General features: G+C 37.9%; 1 protein-coding gene across 3 annotated transcripts in view; it reads left to right on the forward strand.

Moving 5' to 3' along the window:
* Positions 1-22,927, forward strand: part of RET (ret proto-oncogene) — a 79,873-nt gene that overhangs the window by 40,282 nt on the left and 16,664 nt on the right. For all 3 annotated transcript variants that reach the window (XM_032695286.1, XM_032695285.1, XM_032695287.1), the window contains 11 exons: positions 3,007-3,255; positions 4,831-5,124; positions 5,602-5,843; positions 7,492-7,693; positions 8,153-8,352; positions 12,661-12,919; positions 14,141-14,266; positions 15,111-15,221; positions 18,394-18,513; positions 20,068-20,324; positions 21,490-21,637. In XM_032695286.1, coding sequence (XP_032551177.1) covers positions 3,007-3,255; positions 4,831-5,124; positions 5,602-5,843; positions 7,492-7,693; positions 8,153-8,352; positions 12,661-12,919; positions 14,141-14,266; positions 15,111-15,221; positions 18,394-18,513; positions 20,068-20,324; positions 21,490-21,637 — 2,208 coding nt within the window. The remainder of the gene's footprint in view (positions 1-3,006; positions 3,256-4,830; positions 5,125-5,601; positions 5,844-7,491; positions 7,694-8,152; positions 8,353-12,660; positions 12,920-14,140; positions 14,267-15,110; positions 15,222-18,393; positions 18,514-20,067; positions 20,325-21,489; positions 21,638-22,927) is intronic.

The raw sequence follows: 22,927 nt of genomic DNA on the forward strand, positions 1-22,927 counted from the left end.
ATTTTACAGTGTTGTAAAGTCTCTTCACTTGAAATATGTTTTCTTTACATTTTCAAGTTAAATATGAAGGTATGAGATATCCACTGATGTCACTTAAAACTGTCCTTGGGTGTTGCCCTCAATATAGAAGTCTGCTCTGAACTAAAAGCTAACAGTTCTGATGGACAAAATTTAGTTTTATGAGCTTTTAGGTGTGAATCAAGGAGTAAAAGATCTTGCTTCTGCTTTAATTCCCTACAGCAGTGTTCCCTCCTTGCTTAAAGTGGCTTTTAATTCAAGATAGAGTCACAGAGTAGTCTGAGTTGGAAGGGACCCACAAGGATCATCGAGTCCAACTCTTTAGTGAATGACCTCTCTGGGGATCTAACCTTGACCTTGGCATTATTAGCACCATGCTCTAACCAACTGAGCTAATTTCAGTTTTAAAACTTGTGAAATACATTTCTGGTTAATTAGTGGTGCAAATTCTAAATTATTTTATTAAGGACTCCTCTTTTCAAAATACAAAGCATGGGTTTACATTTCTGTTATTTACAGAGAAATCAGATTTTTATATTACAGGATTTTTTTCCTTTTTTTTTTTTTACTATGGAGAAGACTCCTCCTGTGAACTGATGCCAGAGAACTTCAGAGAGTCTGCAGCATAAATATTAACTTTATCTTTCAAGTGCAGACCAGTCAGGATGCTGACCTCTGCTGAGGTGTAGTTGCTTGCAAGGTTTCAGGCATTAAGTGACCATGTCTGTCATAATTATTTATGTATTTGGTTAAACACAACTGTACTCTCATGCAATGTGAGCCCCGATTTATAAAGCAAAGAATATAAAGATTAACACACTTTTTTTAAGACAAGGAAACAAATAATTGCAACTCAAAATATTCCAGTTTTCCCCTTTTGCACTTTCACGTTACACATCAATACTGTTAATACGTACTCTACTTTCTATATACTCCTTTTACTGGAGGTGATTTCATGTCTCTCTGTGGTGCTGGTTCTTGTACCACAAGATGTGTTTGTGGTGCTGAGCACACAGCATTTCTCATGTTGGGACTACAGGCTTGGAAATAAGGAAATAATAATTATTCCTCTGTCCTGTAGCTAGTGTTGTATTAGGCTCATTTGTGTGCATTTGTGGGTTAAAAGTAATTTTTTAGTCTTGAGTAGTGAATTTTCAGTGTTGAATTTCTTGTGAGAAAGTTTTCATTGTTCTAGAATCAAGTTTTTATACACAATACTCCAAGAGAGACTATTTGCTTGCACTGGGACTGGGCTTGCTATTTGGATATTACCTTATCCCTCTCAATAACAAACCTCTTTGTAGGACTTCTAATAGCTCATATTCCCAGGTTTTCCTTCACTTCAAAACTGAGAGGGACTGAAAAAATATTTGAAATTTATTATAAATGTTCAGGAATCTTAACTTAAAAAGAAGATGTTGATAGCACCAGAATGAAAAGTAAAAATTTTCTCCAGAGAGAGGATGTCAGGATTTAATGCTTTTCTAAAACTCTCAAAAAGAATATTGTTGGCTTCCCTTTGATTTAAGTCCTTTGGAGTGAGTTCACCTACCATATTACTTTAGCACCTTATTCATATATTGCAAAGCATATATAGGAAAAAAATAACGGGCCTCTGTAAATCTCATGGATGTAATTGCATCCAGGGATACTGATGATGTCATGAATCATTGCAAGGTACAATAGTTTCTGTGGTATTTCCAAATGAAATTAGAGATCTCTTGTTTACAGTTTGTTTGCGGTGCACTCCATTCAGTAGAACAGTGTATGGATCCAATAATAATACAAAATAAATATGTGCTATAGCCTGATGCTATTTTGAAGATATTTTGGAATTATATCCCTAATTTTACTGCTACATTACTATCATTTCCAATTGTGTCTGGCTTGATTTAAGCTGAGAGAGCTTTATAGTAGTAACAGACGGAAATTGTTATTGTTTACATTTGTTCAGCAGATGTGTGAGCTTTTTATATGCTTGACTCCTTATCAAAGTGGATTAAATGATGCACAATTCTGCAGTATGCAAGTGTTCTTTTGGATGGGAATGAGTATGGACTGTCAGTGCATGTGGAGTCCAGGAGTGACAGTTCCAGTATTTCAGTGCCTATGAGTGCAATGAGCACTCATTGTCCTTTCCTTGCTTATCGAGCATTCCACTGTGATTGTATTTGCAAGAAATGAATTTGGAGGGGAAGAATTGGAAATGGGTAGAGAGGCCATTGCAAAATGACCCAGTAAAATGAGATCAGTTGAAGAAACGGGCATCAAGGGGCAGTTGAGCTCTACTGAATGTGAATGTCTGCAGTACCGGGGTGGGAGGTGATTGGGTCAGTCACAACCATTGTACCAAAAAGAAATGCACGTTTTCCTCCTCATTCAGTTCCCAGCTTTCTCATCTGTCATATTTAAAATACTTACAAGACTTTCATATCAGTTTTTTTTAAACAACTCCCATTTTCTGTACCGAAAGTATCATGCTGGCTTGTTGAAAAAGGAGGAAGCCACAAAAGGACTCCTGTATAAGAGAGGTTTTATGTAGTCTGAGGAAAAGTATGTAAGCCACTGATACACTTCTGTGTTTTCTCTCAACAGAGAGGATGTTTAGGCTTTCGGTAGAATTACAACTGAGAGTGCCAGGTAGAAACTTAAGTAAAATTTGGCAAGCAGAACTTCCTTAAGTGTTCTGCTTAAACTGGACCTTGTCTGCAGCAAGGCAGTTTTGCCTTCAAAAAGCAGATGATTTTGTAACTGGAACATAAGCTATAGAGCACATTTTTGGTGGCTGTGTCCTTGGCTTGAGTGCAGTAAAACTGTATGTATTTACACCAGATGAGGATCTGCCTTTTTCCACATCTTTTTTAGTGCTTCTTTACTTCTTAGAGAATGAAGCCTTTGCTTCTTTGGAAATAGATCTCTTAAGAAAATGCCAGTGCAGAAAATCATTTAACTGGGACTGCCTCTTCTCTTGTATGCCTTCCTTTGCAGTGGCCTTTGGTCTCTACTTCCCCAGGAAAGAGTACTTGGAGAATGTGTACATCGATGAGCCAGCAGGTATGCCGCTCCTGCGCATCCATGCCTTGAAGGATTCACATGAAGAAGTGGCCCACTTTCATCTGTGCCAGAATCTCATTTCTCGAGCAAGATCCCATGAAAATAATTGGTTTCAAATCAGAGAAAAAACAGGACTTCTCTACCTCAGCAAAAGCCTGGATAGAGACGACTTTAACATGTTGTGTAAGTATAAGACAACTTGCTTTTCTTGTTGAGGTATCTGTTCTTAGAGAAAAATACATTCAGATGATGAGATTTCTCCAGCAGAAGATGAGCATCACATTTGAAAAAACCACATCTGCCCTTTTAAAATGAGGAATCTGACTCAATGAAACCCACAACAGGGAAAAATATGCCAAAACAAATGGTGACCTTGGACAGATCCAGTTGCTTGCACTGGGGACTCCAATAGGGTGGGAAAATTGCATTACTTGAAATATTTTTTTCCTGCATTTCACAACTGTATAAGTCACAGCTTTACACTGAGGTTTGCAGTCTGTTCGTCTACTGATGCAAGTGAGGCCAATTCCAGCATTTAGTGCCCAGAGCAAGGCTGTTAGAGAGGTTCAAACTCTTGTAAATGGTCCTTGAATTCTGGTAACATGGATTCACAAAGTACATTTGCGTGTAACACCCAAGAGCTCTTAGAAGAAATGGTTAATTGTACCTCTCTCCCTCTCTTGAGATTTGGCTTTGTTAGAGAAGCTTACTGTTGAACTACAGAAATTAATTATCTCCTTTTTCTTCCCTCTTTTATACTCTAGCAGCAAATTGGTTTTGGTGATTTTGATCTATGAGGAAATTAGGTATCATTAGATGGTGGAGGAGGAAATGGGTGAGGAGTTAATGGCATAGTGCTGTGATCAGTTGCAGAAATTTTACTGTTGGAGAGAGTCTGCAGTAACTGTCTTCAGTTTGTAAGAGCCATATATCAACTCTACCCTCTGACTTAGGCACCTTGATGTTGAAATTTTCAGCTTCATACACTTACTGTTTTATTTTTCGAGCGCTGAGTGTTTGATATCTGAAAATGATACCATTTTCGCTGCATTTTTGGTACTTGGTGTTCATGAATATCAGATAGCTCTTTGTAACTGAACAAAGGAGGAGGATCTATCCAGCACCTGAGAGCCTTGTTTTGTTCCTGCAAATCAAAGTGACCTACAACATCTTTTCAAGTGAATTAGATCTGTTACAGAGGTATTTCTGTGCTGTCTGTAGTCAAACCAAGGTAATCAAAATAAGGCTTGAGGGTGTAGTAGTAGATGCCATAGGTTATTTTTAACTTCTATTTTATCTCTTGTCCAGCTCTTTATATTTCGAAATGATGAACAATCTGTCCTCTAAACCTAAACAATTTGACCCATATCCTCAACTGGAATAAACTGTCAGAATGCGGTGACTGAAATGATAGTAGTTATGGGTCTGTCCTGAGTATCTCTTCCATTTCAGGCATTATTTTTCCTGCTTCCACCCTACTCTGCTCTAGTCCCTTCAAAAAGCAGTCCTACAAAAAGCTGATTATTAATAGAGACCTGCTTTATGTTAGTGTCTTACAGACAGAATGCTGATATTGTTTGTGAAGTTCCATAATGTAAAATTGGTGCTAAGCCCTTAGTTTTTTTAGTTACTGGGATTATTAAGGTTTAAGGTCTTCCCATCAGAAGAATTGTTTTATCACATAATAGGACCAAATGATCATTTATGAAATAATGTCTTCTGTAACATATTTCTTCTGGTGTTTTTTTTCCCTTGAAGCTGTAGGAAGCTGGATGCCATTATCAAAGGTGATGCTGTATGTCTTCCTTTCATCCCACCCTTTCCAAGAGAAGGAATGTGACTCTGCTACACGCACCACAGTTTTCCTCTCTTTGATCAATGCTACGGCACCAGCTTGCAGTTCCTTGACAGCAAGGCAGCTTTGCTTCACAGAAATGGATCTCTCCTTTCACATCAAGGAGAATAAACCACCTGGCACATTTCATCAGCTCCAGTTACCCTCAGTTCATCATCTGTGTCAGAATCTCAGCATTTCCTACAAACTGCTAGCAGGTAAAACTGGAACTGAGCTAGTCACGTACCAGCAATAGATGCAAACAGCTGCACTGTTAAAGATCTCTTTTGTAGTAGATCCTCTAGATTGATTCTGTAAAGGAAGTTCCATTGCAAATGTAAACTGAGCCTGAAGATTTTGCTTTTGAGATATGCAGAGGGGATGGGAAGGAGGACTATCCCCTTCCCTAAAGAAAAGATTACTTCTAGAAGTTTGTATCTGCTAAAAGCAGACTGAGAGTAACCTGAGCTTTAAATGGTCCTGCTTCTAGACTGTAGAATCTTCCCATCTATTCCATGTTTTCTCCCTACCCTAATATAACCACACAAATTCCTTCTGTTTCACTTCTGAGTCTGTCTTTTATTGCGTAGTCATGATGCCCAAACGGATTGCAAAAGAGTATTAAAGAAGAAAACTATCAGAGCCCTATACTGGGAAGTGATTGTCCCTCTTTCTCCTGTGGCTGTGTTTTCCAGCTGAGGGTCTGCCCTTTCGCTACAATGAGAACACCACCAGTGTGCGTGTGACACAGCGCCTGGACCGAGAGGAGAGAGAGAGATACGAGCTGATTGCCAAGTGCACTGTGAGAGAGGGATTCAGGGAAATGCAGGTTGAGGTGCCCTTCCTGGTGAATGTGTTGGATGAAGATGACTCTCCTCCCTTCCTTCCCAATGGCACTGATACTGCAGATGCTGTTGTGGAGTTCAACAGGAAAGAGGTAATGTTCTCCTTTACCTAGTGCCTGGAGTAGGAGCTCAGCAGTGGGAGGTGTGACTACTGGGAAGCACCAAGTTCTGGATAATGGATCTCAGCAATGAGCCCATCATCACACCATACTCTAGAGACTGTAAAATGCTATTTGTAGGATTCCTGTCCCCCGAGTTATATCTTATTCAGGCCCCAAAAGAAAGAAGAGTTTGGGTTAATTAAACAGTGTGAAGAAATTTGAGCAGTTTCCAAGGTCAGGATGGACAATTGCTGAGTCCGTGGTTAGGATTGCTCTACTCTCCACACTGAGCTCTGCTCTATTTGTTATGGGGTTGTTTCCCCCAGATGATTAAAATTGAGTGTTGTTAGAGCAAGTATATCTGTGTACCAGTCCCATACATGCAAATCTATGTAAGACATCAGAACTACATTCAGAACATTTATTAGGATGCTGTAGCAATAGTGGTTGACTTCTGCAGGCAAACATTGCCCCTGTGAAGTTTCCAGGGCCAGGCTGTTAAGGGAGAACTCCAGGATCTTCTTTTAATTGCCACCTTTCACTTCCCCCTTACCATGCCAAGGTGATCTTTCTAAAGATCTGAATCCCTGGGTGTCTTTGGTGCCCTCTGCACACATACACCACTTGCTTCAGTAGACAAGTATACAGGTGAGCTTTTTGGCTCTTCCGTAGGAGAAACAACCCTTTATAAGTCAATGGTATAGATAAAGCATTTCTTTGGGGGCCTAAATGATGCAGTTTTCATGAGAGAACTTCTGTTCCCTAATAACAAGATCTCTTTTGGTAGTCAGTTCTCCCTTCAAAGTACATTTTGATCATATTTGTGTCTGGAAGGGAAAAGACTGATTTTGGGAGTTTGCTGCCATCTCCCGACTGGAAGAAGTCTTTACAAGACACCTGTGAACATCCCATTTGCCTGGGCTTAAAGTAATTCCTTTTTATATTTGAAAATTTTGAAATTTAGCTCTGGATGATAGAAAGTGAAGGTCTCATAAAATTGTTTGATAAAGTAAAATATTGTTTTTGAAATTACATGCCTGTGAAGTGTTCACAATGTAGTGAATTTCAGTGATATTTTGTAGTCTAAAAAAAAAAAAAAAGGCATTATATTTGGAAACATTCCGTTCAAACAAATCTGAAAAAATAGAATTGCTAATAAAAATCTTAAAGGCCTTTTGGTCACAGTGTCCAGGTAGAAAACAGCAATCTAGTAGACTAAGCAGACAACCCAGGCCACTTCTGTCATGTGGGTAATGAGTTTGACCTGTCTAAATGTATTTTGTGTCTTGTAAGTGCTGATATTACTTACCTGCTTTTTTAGGTAGCGTTGTAGAATAACTGATTTTAAGAAAAGAAAAAAATCAAGAGCTGTGCATGTGTGCTTGTTTCCTACCTCAGCAGTTTAGCACTGTATTTAGACTTGGGCTCAGATGATTATATAGCAAGTTCTTTTCCACTGTCATCCTTTTTTGAGCTTCTAACTCAGATCCAAATAGGTCTGAAATAGTGATAACCTGAATCTTAAAATTAATTTGAATTAAAGTGGGTTTCAGTGAAAGTTGTAAGGTTAAAACCGTTGACCAATATTTCAGTCTCCAAAACACGTCATTCAGCAATGCCATTTATCTTTTCCTTCTAGGGAACTGTTCTTGCGACGCTGACTGTGTACGATGCAGACACCACACCCATTTATCCTCTTGAAAGCAGCAGAAAGAAATACACAGGAACCATTGTCACTGATGATCCTTGGATAAGTGAAACATTTCATGTAGAGCACATCTTTGATGAAATCCACTTCAGCCCAAATGGCAGCCAAGTGAGGGGAACTCGACATGAGTACAGTAAGGTCTCTTTCTTCAAATAAAAGAGAAGTTGCTTGTTAGTGATTGACCAGTAAGTTATTGTAAGCATTTTGTAAATATTGAGCCAAAGAAAGCTGAGAAATTTCAAGTTCAAAAAAGACTGAAGTTTAAATATGTACTGAAAAAATGGAGCTTGTGCATCTCTGGGATAAAGAGTATACAGGATGATGTTTTGTAAACTGATAAGTAAGAGGTTTTGATTGTAGGATTCTCAACATGGTAGGTAAGAAGGAAAGAGGGCCTCCCAAACATTTTGAATGGCATAGACATAACTCCATAAGAACATATTTCATATTTAAACTGCCTTCTGTTTCCTGTTAGGAAATTTTGATATGTATACTTAATTTTGTTTTGTTTGTTTTTGTTGGGGTTGCTGTATCAAAATATACACTTAAAGATAATGTGGACTGGTAATAGACTAATCTTTTTCCTTTGCAGAACTGGTACTGAATAAAAGCATTTCAGTCACAGAGCATCGTTACTTCCAGCTGGATGTTTTGGTGAATGACACGGAGTTTCATGGCCCAGAAAGATCAGTGATGCTTCATTTCAATGTCTCCATCCTCCCTGTCAGCATTCAGTTTTCAAACATGACTTACCAGTTCACAGTGAACAGAAATGCTGAACGCTTTGCACAGGTAAGAACTGTGTAAATGATACATTCACTTCCTGATAGAGCTTAGTGGATGGATCACTGGGATGAGGTGCCTTAAACCATTTGTTTTAACTGTTTTAAGTAGAACCAGTGAAAAATGTGATACCAATATGATTGGTGCTGGATGCAGTGGGTAGCAGGTAGACTGGACACTAGCTCTCTCATCACATAATACTAGAGAAGGACCCACACATGGAAGTACTAATAGAGAAAAATAATGTGTGTTATGGACAGGAGGACTTGCAACCATGAGCGGCTTAGGCTTGAATAACTGGAACAATATCAAGGGCAAAAAAATAAATTTGCCCAGCTGTTGGAGTTCCAGCTCTACATATTCCAGTATATTAATGGCTTTTCTTAAGATAATGGCTAGTTAGTAATTAATGTGTATCCTAACTTAATCCCCATTTTAGCTTAATCACCACCATTGCCATTAATAATGCTTCCCAGAAACACTTTCTAACAGGTTGACGTTAATCAGGTGAAAATTACAATGTAACTGCTATGGAACATGTACATTAATAAGGAACTAGTTCAATATAATTCATGTTATGAAAGTGAATATTAAAAACATCAGTGATGAGCCTTTTTGGGAGAGCTGCTGGAAAGTATGCCTTGTAACTATTGTAGCAGAGAGGAGGACTGAGATTAAAATATGATCATCCCAATTACAGAGAAAACCAATTCATTAGAAGACTCTTAAGGAAGAATTAAGTTTTATTAATCTTTAAGCCTCTGGCTAATTGTAAAAAGAAAGAAAAAGGGAAATTAGATATATTGCATGTTCTTTTATTTAATCTGATGAAATACACTGTGGCTTGATAGCTCTTCAGAGTACAGAACAGGCTGTACGTGAGCAATAAAAATGCTACTGCTCTGGCAAGGGACATTTTGTCCATAGTCTGCACTGAATATCCTAAATTAGAGAAAGATACCAAGAGTGCTCACATAGCAGTCTCCCTATGAAAGCTACTCCTTTATGACATTTTGTGATGCCTTGTGGCTGCAACTTTTCAATTTGCAATCTGTAAAAAACTTCAGAGGCTATTCTGTTCCTTTTGTGCAGATCAAATTATTTTTGATGTTACATTTGAGGTTTTTGCAGCACCAGATTGTGAAAGCTTTATTCTCCCCTGTTGCCTGGGGATAGGGTGAAACTGGTGGATTTCCCCCTAAAAGAAGTAATAGCACAGGTGTGTAAGATACTCATAGTCTAAGCTCTTATGATCTAGAAATGTGCCCCAACTGTATCTTTGTCACAACATGACAACTTTGTAAAAAGTGTGGAAACTTACCTGTTAGGTAAGTATGGATTTAGATTAATTAATTAGGTTTTTTTCTGAGTGTGTTTTTATATATAGGTGTATGCATACAATAATATTATTAATGAATGAACTCCACAGTAAATTTGGTCAACCATGTTTATCTATGCATGCCCTAGATTGCTTGAACACATTAGTTTTAAAATCTGGGAGTATGCATTTTTTTAGTTCCAGAGTGCAAAACAAAAAAAACCCACAAAAAGTTGACTTTTAAAGCTGCTGGTTTTGCATGTTGTCATGAGAGTCAAACATCTGAAAAGGAATTTTAGGATTTCTGGAAACAGTGGTGCTTCCCACCAACTGTGCAGTTTCACTGGGTGGCAGTAGTAGTAGGGAAAACTGTTCCTGGCAAGAACTCCTCCAAGTCTTTGGGAAGAGATCTTTTTCTTTGTGCTTTCTAAACACAAATTCACAAAGAGATTTTGTTCTGATTCTTGAGCAGAGAAGTGCAAAACTCATTCTGGCTCTGGAGGTGGTGTTCTCAGTCAGTGTCATCTCAGTTAAAGTGTCATCCACTTACTTCTGAGACTGGGTTTGAATTTGGTGTGCTCAGCTTGGAGCACAAGTCAATGTAAGCAGCTTAGTCCCCAGCACTTCACATTATTAAAGTTGGCTGCATAATTAGCCGTGATATGCCAGAGCAGTCAGGAAAAGTACTGGGCCAAATCAATATGAAGGCTGAACTGTCTCTTGCCCTAAGGAAAACACAGGAGCGTGAAGAAATTATTAACTGCTGGGCTGATGCCATTTGTCTATTTGAGCAGCTAAATGAATTGAATAACAGGAGCATGGCCTGACGGTACAGGCTTGCCCAGTGGCATTTAACTTATCAAAGGACTTAAAGATCTATTGACATTTACTGAGACAAATGATGAATAACATTGGCTGAGATTTTTAGAGAGGTTATATGTCCAAATGTCCCCAGAATTCAGTGAAGAGGAACATTATCATTATCCAGACTTCAATAAACTCTGGAGCTCAAGAGATGGATTTTTTTGTTCCTATTCCTGATAATGGTATTTCTATGTCAACTATTGAGAGTCTTGCAAAATGCACCTTTGAAGGTTCCTCCCCTATAAGTTGATGTTAATCGTGATTACCCTTTACCCTGATAACCCTGATTACCTGATTTTTCACCCTCCTGAGAAAGGGGAACTGGCTGCTTCCACCTTTTTCCTCTAGGGCTGTGCTTTGCTGAGAACTGAGCTGACTCCAGAATTTGTGGAGCAGAGCAAAGTTACAAGGTTGAGCTTTCCTTATTAGAATCAGACAAAAAGAGAAAGCCTATCTTTATCTTTCTTGCAGAAATTTCTGGAGGGGGTCTTTTTAGCTTCTCCTCAAATTTTACAGAGAAAGCAAAACTGGCCAATGCACCATTCTAAGGATAATCTACTCTTCAGGGACCCTGAAGTTATGGGATCTTATCCATCCCCATTGAAGGAAATTCCTGTTGGTCAGAATCAGCAGTTCCTGGAAATAGAAGTTATGACAGAATAGGCAGAAAGGGCAATTCAGTGTAGTCTGTATAAAGGTCAATGCCATGGAACATCATTGTATTCTCCTACTGCCTCAAGGGAACACCATCTCAGCAGCTGCAAAGCTCTGCCAGTTGCAATGCAGCACCAAGGCTGAGATGACTGGTTCTGCAAGGGACATGTCTAGACCTTGTGTCTAGACAGAGTTTATAAACAGTGGAAATCTTGTCCTCTTTTTCTTCCTGCCAGTCCCAGCATGCTATGGAGAGGAGAGAGCCAGAAAGAAATGGCCTAGCTTCTGATTGCTTTAATAGTCTTTCTATGTTATCCTGCCACCAAAAAAAAAAAACCAACAAAAATGGTGCCAAACGAGCCATCAGTGATGTGAGTGGGAATAAGTTAGATAAAGTGGGACTATCTTATGACAAAATATGCTTATGGAACTTCAAAGGCTTCCCCTCTGACTTTAAATAGTCCAAGTTCGTGGGAAGAGGTCTTAGTACAAAAAACCTTTTTTTTCTGTTACATTTTTAAATAAGAATGCTGAAACCAAGATGTACAGATATGCTTTTACCAGCAGTGGTGTTACTTGAAAACATTTCTGAACTGCAGCGTTTGAAAATAATCCATCACCAAGTTCCCTTCAATAACACCCCACCCTTCACATTGTGGTTTTCCCTGCAAAGGAAGCCAATGCCTCTGGGCCTGATCCGAATCCCACTCTTGTAAATGGAAAAACCAAAGTGAATTTTGGATCAGTTCCTGCGAGAGCTGGACAGGACATGGGGCTTTACATTCCTCTGCTTCTTAGATGATGTGTTTCAGACTGAGGAGTGTTCTAACATAGATATTCTGACAGGCAGAAGTTCAAATATGGCAAACCAACATATTTTAATTTTTAGAATAAAATGTTTTTAAATTGCAAATGGGAAACAATGAGGTTCTTATTCCTTTTAAGGCTTTCAGAGAACTCTGTTGGACAGAAACTTTTTGACTGTAATATTATAAACATGAAGTAATAGCAATTTTTATGTTATTTGAAAAGAGCCTTAACTTTGTTCACGCTGAGCTCTTTGCTTCCTTGAGGAAGACCATAGGTTTTTTTTCATTAGTCAGCCTGGGACAGAGCAGGGACCGAACTCAGACTTTCCCAAGGGTCTTGTTCTTACTGAACACTGCTGATCATCAGCAATAGGCACCAAATATTACTGATTCTCTGGGTGAAGGCTTTTTGCATTTCCACTGCTAGCCTGAAGACAATGGTAATGCTTGACCTCTCATTTTTACTGAGAATAAATCTCATTTAAAGCATTTGTAGTAAAATATAAAATCTATAAACCCAAAATAAATGCTGAATTCTGCAAGTAGTATCCTTCATATATAAAATGAAGTATCCTTCATTTTATTCCAGATGTTTTTGGGAAACACTTAACATTTTTTATGTATAGTTTTGTTTCTGTTGTTTGTGATTTCTTTGTTGGTGTTTGAGCCCAGATAGGAAAAATCTGCATTGAAAACTGTATGAAATTCCGTGGTGTAAACATCACCTACAAGTTGCTGTCCCCCAATGCAAGCTGCTCTCCTGTGGGCATCCTTCAAGGCCGAGAAGACAAATATGGAAGCCTTTATGTGAATGATACCTCTGCGCTGCGCAGACCCGAATGCAAGGAAATACAATACACTGTTCAAGCTACAGACAAGCAGACCAGGAAACACGCCAGGACCCTCCTCACTGTTGTATTGGAAGGAACTCGTAAGTACCCCAGTCAGAACTCTTCACTTACTGTTGCTGTGTCACTGGTATTAGTGATGCCAGTAACTGTAGTAGGGTGATCTATAGCTGATGGCATTAACAATGAAAATGAATCTGAGCTACAAGACCGCAAGATCACAAAGTCTGTGTTTTGAGTTTTGAGTTAGACCTTCCTGTAGCAGATATTTGTTTGAAGAACTAATGCACAGAACTAGTGCAGTGTATCACATGCAATTCGTAATGCTCATGATGACATTTGACTTAGAAGAATCTTTAGTGTGTGTCTCTGTGTGACCTTTATTTTGTATTTCACATATTCCCATGGAAGAAAAAAGAGTGTGCATATGTGTATCTGTCTATATGAAACAAGAAATCTCTGGCCTAAGTATATTTATTATATAGATATAAAAATATATAAATAAATTTTCTCCCCCCTTCTCTCTCCAATGTTTTCTTTTCTTTTTTTTTTATTTTTAAAAAGTTTCCTTAACATTCTTGTAGCAATTGCACTGACATCATTTGACTGAAAAGTTCATAAGGGCAGTGTTATGACCCACCCTTAAGGGGAAGGAAGTTAGAAGTATTCTGTAGCAACCACAGCAGAAGAGCATTTCACTGGAAACATACTAATTTCTCTGCAAACTATACTGTGTTTTATGCAAAACCTTACAATTCTACCTGATAATCACCTCCTGTCCCTTCTATCATGTCAGAACTCCTATGGTAAGAGCAAATGGGTTGAAGAAAAAGAAAGAAAAGATTGCAGTGGACTTGTGTTTTTGCAAAAACCTTGTGTTGTCTGAAAACATACATTTCCAACTGATGCTCTTTGGGCTACCGTGTTAACCCAAGAACTAAGTATTTTCTCTTAATTAGAAGTTCTGTATGAAGCTGTAAGTACTTGTTCTCCACTTTTCTGTTGTTGGTATGTTAGCACATATCTACAGTTCTAGGCAGTGACAGAGTGCTGTCAAGCAGAGATAACCATGTCATTATGATCTTGCTGCTTATCTTTTATTTCATAGAAAAGAAACACCTGGACTTTAATGGTTATCTAAGTTTACTCATAGTTGGGTCAGTCAGTGTTCAGTCTTTCACTGCTTTCTTCATCTTTCTTTCCTTCCTATCTATCTCCAAAAATAGAGTTTTCCTAATTTGAGCTGACTTGCTTGTGTGTTCATCTCTCTGTCCTGAATTTACAGTAAGCACTTTTCCCAACAGTTTTAAAAAAAGAAGAGGACTGCCCTGACTCTTGTGCTATAAGTAAGCATCGTGCTGAATGTGAAGAGTGTGGTGGCCTGGGAGTACTAACAGGAAAATGCCAGTGGAGACAAGGCAGTGGAAAAGGTACATTTAGGTTGTGTGAAATCAAACTTCTGTTTAGTTGTAATAGTGCATTTTACTTCTGTAGATATAAACTGATTTATACATGTTATAGTAAACTATGCAGAAGCTGGAGCTAAAAAGGTTAATGCCCATATGAAACACGTACTAGGAAGGAAAATGTGATTGAGTTGGAGTGGTCATTCTTGATCTTGACCCTATTGAACATGAAATGTAAATCACCAGGTAGTGAACTGAGATTGCAGCAGTGTAACTGGAACAGGTGACCTATGGCAAGATGATCTTTGTGACTGTGAATTGAGTTTGGAACACAGCACTGTGCCTCTGAGCAGGTACACCCCAGCAGAGAGTTGGTGAGCACAGAAGCAGTGTCTCAGTTTTCTGTGGTGTGTAGCACACATCTGGCAGGTGACAGCACTCCTGACTCTTCCAGAACAATGCTTCTGTGTTGATGCTTTATCCCTTCAAAGTGCATAAGTATCACAAATTCTCTACCACCACTTGTAACCCTCATGGTTGCATGTAAAATTGTGTAGAGACATCCTCAGTTGTGAAAGCTGATCTTCAGTCTCAAATTAATCAGCTAGCTCTTTTTCCTCTGTTTGCTAAAGCAAAGTGGCATGACCAAAGGGCTGAAAAAATAGCAAAAGCAGAACAGGTAGCAAAAAGTGCTTCTTACAATTGCTTTTAGCTGTTGTCTTGCTTGTAACTTTAGCAGATATTTATATTTATAGATGTTTATTTTAAAACCTGTGCTTTAGAGTGTCAGTGTGGAGTGAAAAGGTGCAATAAGCTTTGCTTCCAAACCTTGTGGTATTTTTGCAGCTGTCTGTTTGTGTGTTGACAGGGATCACCACAAACTATTCCACGTGCACCCCGAGCATCAAGACTTGTCCAGATGGCATCTGTGATGTGGTGGAAAGCAAAGATCCAGCTGTGTGCCCCCAGGACTGCACAAGTATGGAAATGTTTAGGATGGGCTTATCTGTGTCACTAGTGATCACTTCTCAAATTTCACTTTCCTGATCCCAGATACTTTCACAAGCTCAGCATCTCTGCATTTGAATTGTACAAGAGAGTTAATGCTCTGGGGATTAATCTTGTCCTTTTTTAAACCAGGCAGGTAACACCTATTGGCTGACAGTGATGGAAGGATAAGTTTTTTTCAGTAATTCTCATTCTGTTCCCTGTTAAATCACAGGTAGTGTTTTCCAGTGGAGGCACTTGCTGGAAGAGGTTTTAGGCATGTTAATGACCTACTTCCTAACTTAAGCACAGTATGATAGGAACCACGCCTATTTGAACTCCCAGCTAAATAAGTAAGAAGAAACAAATTTCAATTTGAAATAAATGTGTTTACAAAGGATCATAAGGGTAGACAAAGGGTAGAAAAACAGTGTAATGCTCTTGAGCAATTTCCATCTTCTGTGAGATGATAATTTTCAAGTTGATGTTTTTATCCATCAGTATCTAATTCAGGAATAAAGACATAGGTATTTCTTGACTAATTCTTCTGACTCTGACATCATATACTCCAAGTTTAGTTTTTAAAATGGGGTCTTAGAGGAACTAGCATTTTCTTACAGTCTAGGACTTAATGTTCTTCCATAAAATGAATTACTAAAGAGACTTCTTTGTATTTCTAACATGCAAGAATGGGATTGTGTATTGTAAATTAGTGTTATTACAAAGATAATTATTTCATTAGAGTGCATAAAAACAATTCTTAAAGTGCCAGAAATGCTTGAAGGAAATGGAGTAACCTCTCTAATCATCTGAAAAGAATTCTTTAATGGTAATAACTGCAATCAGTTTTAATTCTAAAAGTGGAAATATTTGTGCCAGAGGCTACAATGCTAAAACACATAATGTGCAACATATGCAGCATCAAATGTTTTGCTCAACAGAAGCCTGAAAGAAATATTGTATTACTTGATAATAAGCAATCAAGTAAGACAAGGTTTCAAGATGTTATGCATGCCCTTTAATACCAGAGTTGAATAATTGTATACATGACTTGACACAATTCAGAACCTGGGTTGGTGCCCAAAAGCCGTGTACTTACAGACAGAGAAATAAGCGTGTTCTGGGAGCTCAGAGGTGCAGGAGTACCATTTTATCAGCTTTTGCTGGCAGGGGACATTTCTTTGGGAATGGCAAGCAACAAATAGAAAGGCCCAGATGCATTGAGATCAAGGATGTTCTTTAAGTACAGACAGTTGTGACTTATTTTTGTAATTCATTTGTCGTTTTGATGGCCATGTACTTGAGTTCCAAAAGTGCTTTCTCACATGAACTCTATGAATATTACATTCAAGGGCACTCAGCTGAAACTACCGGTGTCGTGGCTGTGCCTATCAAATAGAGGCAACCTAATTGCATTCTGAGCAAGAGACTTCCTTGTAGTAAGTAACTGCTTCAGAGCTGGTTGCAGTGAGTGAATCTGGCTAAACAGTTGTAAATTAATTATCTTTGTGGGTTCCTCTGCACTTTGGCTTTCTGATGATGGAAAAATAGAGTGCTTAGACCTATATACCTTGCTGCTTTCTTGTTTTTAGCAGTAGTCATACATCATCTTTGGTTTTGTCCAACAACTAGTATTTTTACTTTCTGAATTTCTGGAGTTTCTACATACTGTGGAATAGGGCCATGTTTTACTCTTTTTCCAAATGACTTCGAAGCAGTGAAAGCTCTTTCCCACTACAGGACATGACAGCTGATGATTTTAAACAGGAGTATGTGAAACACTACACAATTCAAAACAATAGTGACAATTCCTGGAATTTCCCTACCAGCAATGCTTTGGTGAAAATTAAACTTTTTGGTCACTGGTATGTGTATAGGAAGTTCCATATTTCTAATATACACCTGCAGTGACAATGTACTCCTTTCTCTGCTGTGTAAAACCCCTTTGTCTTCAAATCCCTTGCTCAAGAACAGCTTAAGTAGCTTAAGCTCATTCCCTGCTTCCCCCTTCTTCCCAGTCCTCAAACATGAGCAAATACACATAAATACATAACATTTTCTGAGGCTGAGGGAAACTTTATTTCATCACCTTGTCACGACAGAGAAAGTTGGCTAGGGAGCAGCAGGGAGCATAATCAAGACTTTTTGGGAACACTGATGCTTCTTTAAGTGTCAGCTCAGAGAGCAGTGACTCAGCAGAGTCTCTTCCAAAATTATCCAGCTGAGTTGCAGACAGTTTAGTAGGTGTGACCTCTTTAGAAGGACGGTCAAAATCTATTTTGCTTAAATACTCTCCTAAAAAAGGATGTTTGCCTTTATGTTGGAAAAAATATTGTCCTTCTCTGTTCATTTTACAAGTCCCAAGAAATGGAAAAGAAATATTTACTCTACTACTGCATTAGATGGGATGGAGGAAAATGAACTGAAATAAAAAGAAGACTATGTTGAAAAAACAACTTTTTAATCTTTTGAATACCTTCATGGTTTAGGCGATTTTTCTGAAAATCAGCTAAGCTTCAGAAATTAACTGGTTTCTGTCTATACAATGGTGTTGGTGATTAAAGGAAGAAAGGAAATTTACCGATGGAAAATGTCATGAGTAATGGTCACTTTTATAATATCTACAGGAAAAAATTTATTTACTTGGAAGAGTTGCTGTTACTTTACATGAAAAACTCCTGTTTGAAATCAAGAATATGAGTTTCTGTGCTTTTTCATAATATTAAACAATGCATTTTTAGATAACGAAAGATCCATTTTTTAATCACTTACACTTGGCACTTACTCTTAGTGCTTTCACTAGACTGTCCCGTGGTATTTTACAGAGGTGGTTAAGTATCATTATCTCCATTTGACAATGGAACAAATGATACCTAGAATATTATGCTGACTTTTCCAAGGTAAGAGAAAATTGGCATCAGAACCAGGAACAGAACTCAATAACTGCTAATGAGGACTAATGTTTAAACAGACCAAGTCCCCCTATTTCAGAATCTCAGAAATTTCAGAATTTAGAATCTCCCCTCAGGAGTCCCTGTCATTACTGATGCATTGTGCTGCCCTGTCAAATTCCAGATACTGAGATAAAGCCATGGCAAACTCTGAGCCTTTTATTCCCCTTCACCTACATGTAAGAATCTTAGCTTTTGTCTGTATTTGATTAGGTGGAAACATTATTGGTGGCCACGGGAAGGGTATTGGAAATCTTGGAATTAAGTCAGGACATGGAATTTGTTACTGTTTCCCAAGACAGAACTGTTATTGTGAGAAAGATGATATCAAAGGTAAGTCTAAACATTATCTGCTGTTGTCATAGTAATCTTTTTCTCTGTTTGTATCTACCATGTGTATATGTACAATGATCTACACTTGTGGGCTTGCTAATAAGCAATATCTTTGGTCAGAGACTGCTAACATACAACTAGTTAAGAACTGTCACCTTGGCATCTACTGTGGAGCCTGAAAAATTCCGGAATGGTTATTTATAGCCTTGGCTAAAGATTCTTTTTTGTTCATTACCACATGGCAAACAAGTCAGTAGTCCTTTGATTTCCAACAGCATTTGCATTTCAGTGAGACTCACTTGATATTTGCAGAGACCCCTAGGAGCATTAAAATAATGACTTCTATTACTTTTAAGTAATTCCAGCTTCCTAATAATTTCTGAAAATCATGGCTTCAAAATGTCAGAGATAGCCAGAACCCATGTTATTAGGAGGAGGAGTGGATTGCTTTTTTCATTGACCTTTGTTTAAATAGAAAAGCTGTGTGCAGTTGTTTGAAACAGATTGAAACAGATAATGGATTTTTTAAATTGTATTTATTATGGCTAATAATAAACATAACATGAAATATTTTGCAACTGTAAAACCAAATTATTTAGAATTTATATAGAAAGAGAAAAATTCAAATAGACGTAAGAAAAAAGGGAAGCATAAAGCTTCTTCCTTCTTATTTCTTTTTGTTTAATTTTTTTTTTTTCCATTCTAGAAAGGTAGTGTGCTGTTTCCACTTGTTGCTGAGGTACAGCATGCAGGTGTAGCTAATTATGTATCTGAAGTCAGTTAATCCTGACTTCAGATATAATAGTGCACAGGACATTATTTTGGATCTCACAGTTTGTTTGGGAAGTGACCCCCTAGGGATGCTGTCTGGGGGCACACAGACTTAAAGAAAGTTTCTAAAGTAAGACACTAGAAGTGCTTCTGCGGAAGGGGAAGTAGTAAATGGGGAAGAAAAAGCCTGCATGTTTCTTTAGCAGCAGATGCAGCATGAGGCAATGTTTTCAGAAACAATTACTTTGTAAAATACAAAGCAGAAATATCCTATGTCACCCTATAATCCAAAAAATGAAGAGAAATATTCTTTATTATCTAACAGTTGAAATAATTAATTATTTTTGTATTTGAAGAAGAGTTTATTTGATGGCTTAAAAGACTCTACCATAAACTGTTGTGCACAAGCAAAATTCAGTCATAGGTATCCAGAGAGATAAGTGGTATCTCATATCAGAAGATATCAGGCTGGGTGTTAAAGAAGAGTGTCAGAGATAGCCAGTATCTATGAAGATGAGGAATATCAAGCTGGCTGTCCCTACATCAGCACAGGCAGTTAGGCAAACAATTCCTTGCTGGTGTCCCAAATAAAAAGAAGTAGTAGTGCAATGGGCATATTTGCAACTTCTAAAATTACTTTGAGAAATAATTATTAAGGTTTTCCTTAGGTTATTAAATTATTTTGAGCTTTATTTCTGCCACACCTGTGTGTGTTACACGCCCTCCTAAATCAGAAGTAGGAGATCACAAGCAGCGTTCTAAGAAGCTCTTCTTGGTCCACAGAGCAACTATGCGATGAAGTGTGCAAGACTGTGATAGCAGCGGCAGTGCTGCTGTCCTTCATCATTTCTGTGCTGCTTTCTTCCTATTTCATCCATCGTTACCACAAGAATTCTCCGAAGCCACCTATTGCCTCTGCAGAAATGACATTCCGGCGCCCGACCCAATCCTACCCCATCAGTTACTCCTCCAGTAATGTCCGACGGCCTTCTCTAGATTCCGTGGAGAACCAGGTGTCCGTAGACACCTTTAAAATACCAGTAAGCCTGATGTCATTTTGCATGCTGTTTTTTGATGTCAGTCCTGTTTATCCATGCAGAAAATGTTATAGAAATACCCAGTGCAAATAATGACATTGGAATTCACACGTACAAGCTGGGAACTGGAGATACTTAATGAGTATTTGGATAAACATTATAATTTATGAGGCCAATATCTTCTTCCACTTTTGTTGTGCTTTAACATATTGTAACACTTCACATCTAATTTAAGCTCATGTTTTTTCCTAATGTAACTGCATTTGATAGTAGTGTGGTTTTACTTTTAACATTGTCCAGTTAAATACTAATAATAGCAGGTTTGTACTCTGTGATAAGCCATAGTACTACAACAAGGATAAGTTTAAAACATAAAAAAAACCCCCTGCTGAGATCTCTTTCTGATTTTTGACATACAGATTGTAGATGTCAGTTGGTGTAGGAGTTTTACCCACATTTAAGGATTTTTGCCCAGTCATGCTATCATACCTTTAACCTATTTTTTTCTTCATTGAATCCTGTACTACCCAGGGTGCCTGCCAGATGGTACATTTTCATGAACCAACACAGTAGAGAAACACTGACACTTTATGTGACATATGTGGCAACATTACATCTATTTGAATGTGAAATATTGAGGTCTTCACAGACCTTGTGCTCTGCTTTAATTGCTTGTCTGATTTCTGTATCTGTCGTCATTTTGCAACCTTAAGATTTAATAGTGTTAATTTCATAAGAGAGGATAATTGTTTTTTTCTGATGAATTCTTAAGGGAAAGCCTTATTCTGTGAGTAAAACCAATTTACTTCTTCACAAAGGTCATATATTCAGTTATTCTGAAAGCAAGCATTTATTCTGTATCACTTCATTTTTCATTTGTACGCTATTTCCCAGACCTGCAAATACAATCCATTATCCATAGACTAGATGTACAGCCTGTTTTAAAGGAGGTGTTTTCAAGGTAATGGAAAAAACACTTGCAAAATACCTACATATTCATAAGGTTTTATAGGAATACACTGATACTGATAAAAAGAGCAAACAAAACTATACACTGAAGTGTTCCTGTTCCTGAGGAATGGTCTTCTACTGAACATTGATGCTTTGGGCATAGCTAGCCACTTATTGTCCTTGCTTCATCTCATAGAGTTGCTTTTCTCTCCTGCAGGAAGATCCAAAGTGGGAAGTCCCTCGGAAGAACCTAGTTCTGGGCAAGACTCTTGGAGAAGGAGAATTTGGAAAGGTCGTCAAGGCAACAGCATTCCGACTCAAGGGAAGGGCTGGCTATACCACTGTAGCAGTGAAAATGTTAAAAGGTACATTCCCATCTGGATTTGAAAGGAATTGCAAACTGTTTGTGGTAATCTCTGAATCGATTTTAAGAGGGACCAGCATGATAGCAAAAGGTTGGCTAAAAACAACCAGTGTCACCACCTCTATTTCTTCCAGATTTCTGACATATTCTGACAGATTTCTGACATATTCTGACAGATTTCTGACTTTAGGAGCTAGCATCACATTGATCCAAGTAACTAATTCTAAGTCATAATGTGCAAGGAGCCTCTGCCTTAACATAGTAAATGTATTTAATTTTGTTTGGCATTGATAGAAATATTGTGAGGGTTTGTTAAACTTTCTGATTTTTTTTGTCCCCTCTATCCAGTTTTCTGGGCCAAAGCTTTTCAAATAAATTGTGTTATAATCGTGCGAAGAGACAGAACAGACCTATTAAGTTACTTTTCTGATTGAGAATTCCACCTAGATTGAGAGTTCCATCTAGTTTTATCCTTTCTGATCTGCTTTTCAGTCATTAGGAGCTCTACCAAACTGGCTTGAATAACCCAGTGCTGTCTCCTGCTGTCTTAGTTTTCCCTAAGACTTTAGAACTGGGAAAAACAAAGTATGCCTAGATAATGTTAAGATGATATGAGACCTTGAACTCAACCACTTCCCGCTGCTTATAAGTAGAAGCGTGTCATTAAAGAAAAATGTTGTACTTATTACCATTTCTGTTATATTCAAACCACATCTGCTGCTGCTTGAAAGATGCTGCATATCCCATCACTTTACCTAAGAAATAAATGCATTATGAAGTGCATGCCTTCATTTAAGAGGTTCAGTGGAGAATAGGTCACATGGAGGAAGTCTAGGAAATAAGATAAAGAGTAGTTAACTATTATTAGTAATACCTGTATGTCATTATCAGTAGAATAGTCATTATTTCATTTCATGTTTATTTGTGGACTTAGTGACAGTGCTTTTTCTAGCACATTTTCATCAGCAACCTGTGCCTGAGTTCAGATTCCAAGACATAGTGGTAAAAATGTTGCTTTTACTTGCAGATAATTTAACATTCAGTTTCCCCTAGCTGTTATGAAGAAAAGAATTGACAGAATTGACAATGTGAAGGAGTAAAATTTTATTTTAAGCACCTTATTTTAATAAATTGATCTGACATTTACAGTAATGCTTCAGGCTCTAATGAATCTCTCTGTAATGTAAATTAAACTGCTAATAGTCACCTGAAATTCTCTTTTACAGCTTCACACTGGAGAACATTTGTCATTCTGCAAATATTTATGTGTTATTATTGGTTTAACTTGACT

This window comes from Chiroxiphia lanceolata, chromosome 8, assembly GCF_009829145.1.
Source record: "Chiroxiphia lanceolata isolate bChiLan1 chromosome 8, bChiLan1.pri, whole genome shotgun sequence".
In the NCBI taxonomy this organism is placed as follows: domain Eukaryota; kingdom Metazoa; phylum Chordata; class Aves; order Passeriformes; family Pipridae; genus Chiroxiphia; species Chiroxiphia lanceolata.